This window comes from Cariama cristata, unplaced genomic scaffold (genome assembly GCF_000690535.1).
Source record: "Cariama cristata isolate BGI_N322 unplaced genomic scaffold, ASM69053v1 scaffold42085, whole genome shotgun sequence".
Lineage (NCBI taxonomy): Eukaryota > Metazoa > Chordata > Aves > Cariamiformes > Cariamidae > Cariama > Cariama cristata.
In genome coordinates, this window is record NW_009620038.1 from 21,150 (window position 1) to 32,194 (window position 11,045).

General features: G+C 43.2%; 1 protein-coding gene across 1 annotated transcript in view; it reads right to left on the minus strand.

Moving 5' to 3' along the window:
• Positions 1-7,790: 7,790 nt before the first annotated feature.
• Positions 7,791-11,045, minus strand: part of AKTIP (AKT interacting protein) — a gene marked incomplete at its 5' end in the record, with an annotated part of 6,578 nt that continues 3,323 nt past the window's right edge. Inside the window, one exon of the mRNA XM_009701458.1 lies at positions 7,791-8,720. Within this exon, the coding sequence (XP_009699760.1) occupies positions 8,610-8,720 (111 nt within the window). The remainder of the gene's footprint in view (positions 8,721-11,045) is intronic.

Here is an 11,045-nt window from a genome sequence, read left to right on the forward strand (position 1 = left end):
GGCCAGGGTTTCAGCACGGGTACTTCCTTGCTCTGCTCGGCCCGTCCCATGGGCTCACCAAACCTTTGCAGCCAGGCAGGCTCTCCCCTTCCCACCTCACAGCCCCGCTTGTGACCCCGTCCCCCTGCCAGACTGCACCGAGCCTTCACGCTTGTTGGGAAGGGGCAGGAGGGGACTCTCCCGCAGTGCCCAGGACCGCGAGGGCACCCTGCACACCCTGCGACCCAGCCTCACCCCGGGGTTAAACTAATCGTAAGGGCAAGCCCTCCAGCTCTGGGCTTTGGCTGCAGAAAGCAGCTGATGAGCATTTTGTTGCTTAGAGAACACGTCCCCGATAGAGCTTTCTACCTTGCGACAGGTATTTCAATCCGTTTGCTCTAACCAGTCCACTCACACGGTGTTGATCGGCGCTTTACCATGTTCGGTTTTGGACTAGAACGTTACACACGCATCGGACATGGGAGCACTGCACCAAGACAACCACATTCTACGGTGTCTTGGCTTCTACAGTGATGACCTCCACAGAAATAATGACTTACAAGTAATATTCTAGCAAAGTCCTGTTCTGTTTGGAAAGGAAGGAGGGAAATAATCTGTTTTAAGCCCTGAAGGAAGCTGTCTGAATGGATTCTTTCCATATTTGGGATGTTCCATGTGCCCCTGAAAACCATCACCTTGTTTTGCTGTGATGTTTGGGCACCTTGTTATATAAAGGTAGATAACTCTGTTTATGCATTGTTTATAGCTGTGCAATGTTTTAAAGTGAACTCACGTTCAGAAGGTGGCACTTTTGGTAGGGCTGCAAAGCGTCATTTTTAAGGCAGATTACTTTTGCTGTATATTTGCAATGGCACTTTCTAAATGTGAATATTTTTTTTTCAAAGGCTGACTTCAGCTGTCTTTGGGTATGGAAGCAATTTGACTTTTGTATTTATTTTCAAATTGACATCCCATAGCTGCCCTCTTCAGCAAACAGCATTAAGAATTCATTTTAACTTGATGTATATGCAATAATGAATGCAGGAAGCTAGGGATGTTTGCTTTTTTCAAGGAATTTTATATGCTTGTAATGTTTCTTCAGATCGCTTTTCTTGAGAGTCAGGAACTGGCCACCTCGCTTAGTCAGTAGAAGGATGGTAGCATCCATCGCTTAAAACATAGACTTTGCTTTTTTTGTTTGTTCTTAAAGGACGGGGCTTGGGTTTTGCTTTTTAATGGACTAAATCAGGCTGCCTGGAAGAGATCTCCCCTACTAACAGGATAAGCAAGCAGTGCATATATTAGACTTACTACTTGTTTTCTTTTAAAATAGTTCCAAAATACCTGACTGACTGAGAAAGCATTAAGCATGCCAACAGCCAGGAGAGCGTACCGAGGTACATCATGAAAAGGAGGAAATCAAGACAGTGGTGGTGGTGTTAACGGAAAACTTGGCACGCTCACATTCTAGAAGTTTTTAGAAGGAAACAAAAGTGGAAAGCTCAGTGTTTTCAGTCATCCTGCTCCCCTGAATAATGGGAAACTTTAGGACTTTTTAGGACTTAATTCTGCTGTAAATTCAAGTAACCTAAAATAAAAGCATCTTTCATTCTTACCTGCATAACAAACAGGCTGAAGTCAAGAAATGGTGTAGATGTTTCTGTAAAAATATTTATGAAGTTGTCAGACAATTCTTGTTACTCTACCATTTACATTACTTTTTATGAAAATATTGCAAGTGTATTTTTCAATAAAGAATTTATAAACTCACAATTTTATGTTCTTCTGTGAAAAAAAGCATGTGCAAAGCTAAAAATAGTCTGTAGCTCTGAAACAGTAGGTTTGACCAGGCAGTGCAAAGAGGAAAAGAAAAAAAATAAATCAGAAAGTTCACATAGCTGGGGTCCACCAGGGACGTGGTATAGTTGAGATTGCAGCACCTTCAGTCAAGCATTGCAATTAATGGTTAAAAAAAAAGGTGCTTACCTAGTCAGGGAAGGAGGAGCAGGCTTTACTCTTGCCCCAGTTTGTGCTCGTGTTTGTTCTCCTCCCACAGCTCTGTCAGAACTGGGCGCCTGCGAGGGCTGGGGCGTCGCTCCCGGCGCAGCTCCCTTCGCCGCCCAGGGGGCTCTGGGGGCCTGGAACTTGCCGGAGCTTTTAAGACAAGACCTCACATTTTAATCCAACAGAAGCAGAATTCTTTTCCTACACACACACGCACACACACTCTGTAGCCCACGTACTCATGTTTGAACTAAGGTAGGGAAATTTCTAAGCGTCCTTAATTCAGTTAAGAACCATTCTGGCCCCTGGCAGCCAGGTGCCGTATTGTCAGAGCTAAGGCCATGCTGGTTTTCCCCTGCATTTTTACCTAGCAGCCCTGGCACCAAGTTTCATCAGCTTCTGCTGTTTCTGTCCCTTACTGAAACCAAATTGCTTAGTAACTCTCAGTTGTAAATAACAATAGAGGTACAAGTTGTAGTTTATGCTCCGAAACAAACACTAAAAAAGCTTCAACAGAGACGTTCCAAAGCGGGGAAAAAAATTTACACATCTATCATGTAAACATGATTTTAAAAAAAAACAAACCTCATGTAGTTTCAGAATATTTCTTTTGAGCCTTAGACTAGAACAGTTCGGCTGGAAGGGACGGATGACGAGCACCTAATCCAACTGCAGACTTCACTGTTTAAGGCTGCTAGCATAACTTACATTTGCCTCTCTGAAATATTCTTCACAAAGTTCAGAACTGCAAAGATGCTGTCCAAAAGTGGTCCTTTATCAGGCAGGGACTTAAACTGAGTTTGTCGTTAACTGATTTACCAGTACTAGGACAGATGACAGGACTGGGTGCTGTGTCACTTACCTCCCTCTGCTTTCTCTTCTGTGTGGTGGTAATGCCCCAGACAAGGACTGGAATTCAATCGTGTTGTTTCAGTCCTCCTTATCCTACCTTGCTCCTGGAACAGTTTCTTCCAGAAAGCCCAGTTAGTGTTCTCTCCTCTTTCTCAATCTAAATAAAAAAAAATAAATAAAATTTAAAAAATCAGATTATTCATTCTAAACTAAACATAATTCCACATTCTTTAAATAAAATTACTTTCTTTTCAACAAACTGCTAGGAGCATGGCTTTAGCTTAGAGCAAGCCAACCCACTTGCCAGACCTACCGAGGTCCATCACAGCTCAAAGCTAAACGAAGCTTACTCAAATAACCATCATTCTTTCTTACTACATCATTCTATCCTTCCTTGTCATGGTTTTGATTAACCGTGGTGTCTTCTAAACCCCAGCAACAAACAGACAAGTAAGAGGAGAGCAACCACACCTCTGACGCGACATTAGGTAACTCGTACCAGGACCCGCTCCCTATTTAACTCTGCCCCCACCCGAGGCCATCGGTAGCCGTGGGGCTCGGTCACCTCACGGCTTTGTGCGGCCATCGGAACTAAGTCCTGGGTCTGCCCTGCTGCAGCCCAGATGAAAGAGCAGCTCAGGATTAGAAGGGATTAAACTGCTACGCAAGTCCTTCACCTCAGTGGCTTCAGAAATTTGCAAGTCAGTGATTTGTTACAAAGGCTTCTGGATAATCATAAAAATAAATAAAGAGGAACTATCATTTTCTGATTTAACACTGCCGTTCTGTCTCCCTGCCCAGCTGGGACGACCTGCTCAGTCACAATACCAGGGCCCTCTCCTGCTTCACACCAAGAGTCCTTTCACCAAACTGCTCTAATGCTCAATCTGAAGCACTTAAATTTCAATTCCAGCCTTCCCAAGAAAAGTCTAAGAGAAATAACAGCAGCAGCAGAATTAATGTTCACAGTATTTTAGGAGCTACGCTCCAGGCCAGTACACCAACCCTCAAAATTTTTTTCTACACACTTTCCTTGAAGAAAACCATGGCACCACTTCCCAGGCAATACAAGCTCAGCTTTCAGATCAGTTCCTCCATTTCTGTTTCCTATTGCACACTCAGAACAGGCATTTGACGGTTCCAAGGCACTTGAAATTCCTCACAACCTGCCAGATGTCTGAAATAAACACACAGGTTAACGGGGGCATTACCACCACACAGAAGAGAAAGCAGAGGGAGGTAAGTGACACAGCACCCAGAAGCTGACCGAGGCGAGCGAGTGACACAGAGCCATCTCTTTTTCCTTTGTTACAGGGCAGCTGACTCTTTCTCTCACAAGTTTTCACAAGTCCAACACCGTGTTAAAGCCCACTTCACCTGTGCCATGCTCCATTCCAGAGACTTCCCTGGCAGAAACGGACTACTGGAAGCAAGCTGCTCAATAGCAGAGTCACGCTCGATGAAAACCATGTATCTGTTAGAAAGGTTAACCACCAGTGGCATGGGATATGGGGGACAGTGACACTCAACAAGTGCATAGTCAGGATTTTTAGAAGTCTGTTCCCTAGAATGCAAATAACAAAAGGCAGAAACACCATGAAGGATTTTTTTCTTTTTTAAGTAGTAAATCAGCTGCACAAGAATCAAGAAAAAGGTAAGAGAGCAACAAAAGAAACATTTTCCAAATATTAAGCTAGTTGTCAAGCAGTTGTCAGCCTCCCCACGCTCCCAGCAGTAGTTTGAGTTAAGCACGAGACACAGGCTCTGGCTGCTGCAAACATTCCTGTGTGAGTTGTGCCACACGCCTACCCCTTTTTGTGGGCTTAAAAGGGGTGGGGAAGGTGCAAGCTGGACGTGAGCTACTTCCTGCACACACCCGTCCTAACACCAAATACTGCACGGCCCAGCGTTAAAGACGACAGATTAAGAAAGAGATCTAAAAGCACTGGAGGGATCTACACCAGAGCGAGAGAACAGCATGAAAAAGCATGAAGAAGAGCCAAACGTGTCTACCCACCAAAGCACACTCCTGAGAACACAAGGGTCTTCAGGGAGGTCCCTTCTTCAACCCCCATTCTACGTGTGCAAGCACTCAAGGCCGTTGCTTCTACAATACGCCAGTTCAGCAGCCTTTGCTTCTACCAAGTATTTCAGAAGTACTTGAGGCAGAAAACAAACTCAAGTCCCACACTACAGCCACTGTTACAGCCCTGTCCTGCACTACCTACGAGCTCTTTTCCTGGTACAGGAGGAAGAAGGCCAAGCAAGACACCCTCCTCCTCCACTACTGCCTCCTGTTCTCCCTCCCTCGCCCTCAAAGGAACAAATCAGCAGCGAGATCACTCACCCTTTTCCACAGGGACAGGACACAGTCTTCAACCTCTTCAGCAAAGATCCCGGGGGGAAGCAACCCCATCCATGCTGGGAGATGAAGCCAGGAGCTCTCTGCAGAGAGCGTGGAGCCCACGGAGTTGCACGTTGCCACGCCAGCCCTGGAGATGCCAGCGGTGCTGCCAGCAGACACTTGCTGTGCCACTTCAGGTAACACCCGGCACCCGAGAGCGGGCTCTCCCAGCCTCCTGGCCCACAGAACTTCCCCCTCACCGATGCAGGTGGGCCAGGCAGCTTCCGTGGTTGGTAACAGAGGGCAAGAATGACATTCTTTGCTTTGGAAGACTGAAAAATTACATTTCAAACCCTTAAACTGGCAGTAGTTTCCTAAAGACGACTGAACCGGGAGGACTGGAGCAGAGAAGCGCCAGGTGCCCGGTTACTTGTTCCTTTGCTCACACAGGAGGAAAACCACACACGCACACACTCTCACATGCTTGCCAGCACTGTTTCTCACAAACCAAAGTGCCAAGTCAGAATTTTGCACTCTCCTCAAAGTTTTTGACCTGAAGACGGGACTTAATAGTTATTTCTGTAACGTGTTTTTTCAAAAAACAGTTAAGGACAAGAGCAAAGTTCTTGCAAGTCCTAAGCCTTTTCCCCCCTCCTTCCTTCCAAAGGGGTGGGAATGGGAGAAGACAGAAACCACTGCAAAAATCTCAAATCCACTATTTGCATGGGTTTATTCCAAGGTTTGGACTTCAAGGTTTTGCTCCAACAAGCCATCACTACCAGCAAGAAAGCAACATTTAGTTTGATGTTATCTTGCTGGTGTTGGTTTCTAGTGTTGCTGTAGAAATGGATACAGCACTTCTCCCAACAGTAGCCACTGTTTCAAGACTCAAACAGCAAAACATCCTACACCAAGTCTGCTGGCTTTACCCCAGTTACCGATACATCACAGCACTAGATTGTTTGTGACGAGCTGCTCTGAGGACAACACGGCAATACTTGCGTAAGTGAAGTACACAGAATTATTCAAGTAGTGACTGTGCAGTTGCCTGAAAACATAGCAGCAGCAGCTGCCTTCAGAGAGCCACTAAAGACTGCAGATTTGCTCTAGAGTTTCCTATCCATTTTTAAATACCACCACCTTAACACGTCTTCTTCTCAGCCTTATAACAAAGCTGGGTTGAGCTCTGAGCTAGAAGACAGATTTGTGTTGAAGACAGTAGAAACCAAGTTTACTCCGAGTTAATTGCCGTACAAGATCATACCAAGTCACAGACATCTCACTCAGTGATTGACTCAACCTTGGCAAAAACGTCCTTTTGGAAGATCTGCACTCAATCACCACTTTCAGTACAGTTTACAATAAGAAACCCCAGTGCATTTAAAGCCATTAAATATGTTCACATCTGCTGCACTAATTCACACGCCCAGAGCCTTCAGTTTACCTGGACCCAGACCTCACATACACAGCGTTAGCAAGAGCTTTCAGAGAGCTGAAGGCAATAGTTCAGTTGCAAATACCTTGTTCAGAAGCACCTGCTTGGTAACTCATGCTTAGAATTCCTCTTACTTTAACCTCGAATTTGTTTAGGAAGAAGCCACTCTAAATGGTATCTCTCTTATTACACTGAGTATAAATGAATATACTAAGGTTTAAAAAGAACATTTAGTCAAGAACCTAGGTCCTGTAACCAACACTTCCTAAGATGGGGGGAGTTAAAGAGGAAAGAGTAGCCCCGAGAAATGCACCTTTGGATGCACCTCCTTCTCTGCCTTAAAGAGGGTCCTTGCTCTCTGCATACCTTCTGCATTCTTGGGTCTAAAGAGGAATTCCAGGCAGCCCGAGGAAACCGCTACATCTGAGAAGCTTTAAAAGGTTTAAAGCAACATCATGCAGTAAGATTTCAACATTACCTAAAACAGAGTAAGTACTTGATTTACACAATGTTAAGTCCTGCACAGAAACCAGTCAAGTCATTCCTAATAGTACATTAGATTAATCATTTGGTATATGATAGCATATTACTTGTGAAGTCTTTGTCTATTTCCTTAAGACCTAAGAAGTTGTTCTCAGAGAGAACAAGGAAAGGTTGTTACATGACAAGTGGATTTAGCTTGTCAGATAAAAACAAAAGAAGAAAAAAAACCACAAACCCCAAAACACACAGCACGCCACTCCTCACCCTCCCCAAATACCGTATCACATTTATATATGAAGTCACTGCTAGTTGCTGGACAGTAGGGGTTGCGTTAACGCCATCAGTAGAGGTACAGGGAGCCAAAGAAAAAGCAGCCCACTTGTAACAGGTTAACATTACAGGTTTTGACAGGAAAATCCTGTTAGGCAAGAATAAGGCATTATGCTAGGCTATGACATTAGGAAGACTCTTGTGAAAACTAAAAGATTCTGTCCTGAGCTCACACATGCTTTAGAAAGCTTTTCCCATATGGAACAAAACTGTATTAACCAGTCTCTTTGGGACATAACATCCCGTTATCCCATTAACATCCTGAGTACATATGCAGGCAAGTACATATGTAGCCAGGTGCTTTCAGTCCAGTTCCAGTCTTCACCAAATGTCTCCAACATAGACAAACAGAGGAACAAAAGCTAGATCACGGTTTCTTTTTATTTTAAGATGTCACTATTAACACACATTAGTGAAGCTACCCTAAGTAATCCCCTAAACACCTAGGGAATCTAAAATCGTCGAAGATTTTATTAGCCCAAGAGACCACCATTAAGAGTTTTGATTTTAGTGTTTATGTAATAAAAGTCTAACAAGCCTGACATTCTGCTTTCACCCTCTCAGACTAATGTGTGCTTTAGTGACAATATCCATTTACAAATCAATAATACATCATACATCATCCCCAGCTTTACCTCTGGAAAGTGCTAATGGAGTCAATGAACTGTCTATTTACAATTTCAAATCCTAATATATTTACAATAGAAACCAAAAGTATTTAAAACCATTAAATATAGTGTTTAACTCTGCTATATTAGTTTACATGAACACAGCTTACCTCTGGCATCATATTTCCAATGCTAATATTTCTGCCAGTAATTTAAGATTTTAAAAAAAAAAAAAAATTGCTATTCCTGGAGGGGGAAAAAAAAAAAAAAAGCTTAAAAACCAACCCAAAACCTCCAGGCATTTCAGAGCCCTGAGGAATTACCCACCCTAGACAGTCTTCAGGTAGAAGTACTGCAGTGTTCAAGAGAGACTTCCAAACTCCAGGCAAGCCTTTAAAACCTAATGCGTATGTAAAACATTAAGAGTCAGTAATCCATTGAACAGGTTTACTGGAGTCACCATTCAGTTTTTACTAAACCGTAGTCAAGAAGCAAAGTGCTGCTTTGCTGTTTCTCCCTCCATTACATTCCTTCCACCCACAGAAAGCGTTTTGTGCATCATCATCCAGAAGGGCTAAGTAGGCATTGTCTTCTCTTCTTTGCTGAAAGGCTGAACTGAGCCAGGCTTTACCCATGACAGGCCAGAAACATGCATGCTTTTGCAGTGCTGATCTTCTGGCTTCTTCTAGGTAGAAGAAAGTTAAAGTCAGAATTATTCGATATGCAGAACCCACTGAAGTCCCCCCCCATCCATTTTACCTTTGGCAAATACATGCACAGAAGAGGCTAGCATGGCTCCCTCTTCCTCAAAGAGGAACCGTAAAACGGCTATTGGTTTAACTTCTATGAATGTGTGTGGCATCTGTAGAACCGTACCCTGACATTACAAGAGGGTTTTAATGGCTCAGTTCATGTATTGCTACCCTATCATACCATAAAGATTCAAAGATACTCTTTGAATCGTGCCTTCTGATTGAAGGCCATGGCCCAGCACCACTGCACTGCTACTTGCCAAACTTCTTGGTTCTACAGAAAGAAGTGTCAATCCAAATCAAAACCTGACAGTTTTAACCTATCATTAACCTGACATTGTAACTGTAGCATAATGCTGGGCATACTGTGGAGGGGTACTCCATCCCACTGAAGGCTTCTGAACGCAAATTAATATGGCAAAGTAGCAACTGATACCTTCGCTATACCATGGAGTTTCTTAATACTTTCCAAGGACGGCCCTTCCCTGCACATTTATCAGTGTCAAATGCTTTAACAGTAACTATTTCTACCGTAACTATTTCTACCCAACACAATGCAACGAACATTTCAGACTGACTATTGCAATTCAGAAGAAAAAGAAAAAAGCTTCAAGTTAAGGGAGAAAGATGTGGCTTCAAGCACCTGTAGATTTAAAGTAGTTTAAGAAGATTAGAAAATTAGGTACCTTCTCTAGCAGGTCAAAGAAACAGAACAGCTTGCAGGTTTTTTGCATACTAGGAACTAGCCCTGCCTCCACACTGCTATAGGCTCATCAGATCATCTGTATGCCAACTACATCAAACCTGGAATGACACATCAAGTTCTAGAAAATGGTAATTACGTGAGTAGACTTTCTCATACTATGGGAAGCCTATTGCCTGACAAGGTAAATAATTACGTGAGTAGACTTTATCATCCTATGGGAAGCCTATTGCCTGACAAGGTAAATTAAGTCGGCAAGAAAACTGAACCTGCATTTCTTCTGTCCATCCCTATGTTTTGTGTAAAAGATGACACTGTGCGACAGAATTGCCATAGCACATCAGACAACAGCAAACAAGAGGGATCAGTTAAGCTTAAGCCTGGCAGAGTAGCGCCTGCCTATTGCATGCTGCACAGAGAATGCAATCTAGCAACAGCCATGTGCTCAGCAGGGAACTGGGACCTCACGGCCTTTCCTGGGCTCCAGTTCTAGTGGCCTAGTTGTTTCCCAAGGCATAGGAATTACACAGGTAATAAACAAGGATCCAGGGTTGCAGAAGAAGGGAAAGACAGGATACAGGATTAGGGAACTTCCTTTTACAGGGAAGGAAGAGAACATTCTCAGCTACACTGACATTTTGGAACAAATCTCCTAAGGCACGGAAGTTGAGTCATGCCTGCTATCAACAAACTACTCGAGCGACTGAAGTACACGTCTGCAATAGTTACTGAAGATGTTAGTTTTCACTTTAAAAGAAATTAACATGCATCTCCAAAGAAAAAGAAGAAAAGGAAAGTCATCGTTTGCTATCAGTCTCTGAGACAACATCGTATCCATTCCATTTCAAGCATCTCAACCTGTTCTTTCTCTTTAGGTCTTTGATTTAAAAGATAAGAAAGAAGGAGGTAGAGAATGAAGGAGAAGGGAGAAAGAAAATTAAAAAATTGAAAAAAAAAAGTAAAAAGTTTTTCTTGAGTTTTTATAAGAACATCAAGAAGTCAGAGTCTGATCAAAATATTTACCTGTGTGTTCTAAGGCTGGAGAAAGACCACCTCACCTCAAGCCCTGCTGTGACTCTGGCCGTTGGGAACATTGCTACACTAAGCTTACAGGCAGCCTACTGTATTAAAATCAATGTAAAAACCTCATAATGCCAGGAGACACGCAAGAACATGAGTTAAAGCTTGCAGTGAAGAAGACTGAAGTTCGGACTGACAAAAATAAATATTTTTTTTTAAAAAAAAAAGCAGCAAACCACACCACAGCTGTAGTACAAGGAGCCCAGGTCAGTAACTAAAACATTCAGAGCGCATATCCTTGCCAGTCCCACAAAGATACCAGCCACCATTTTAGAATCCCTAGGCCCTGCAAGTGGATTGACTTGTCATGCCACTCAGTGCAGACTCAGAATTGCTGTGCCAGCTCTTGTCAAGTGCAAAGAAATAATAATAAAAAAAACACAACAAAAAAACCAAACAACAAAACCAAACACCCCCCACCCCCAAAACCAAAGGTGGTGCTCAGGTGAAAGATATATGAACCAACACATTCCTG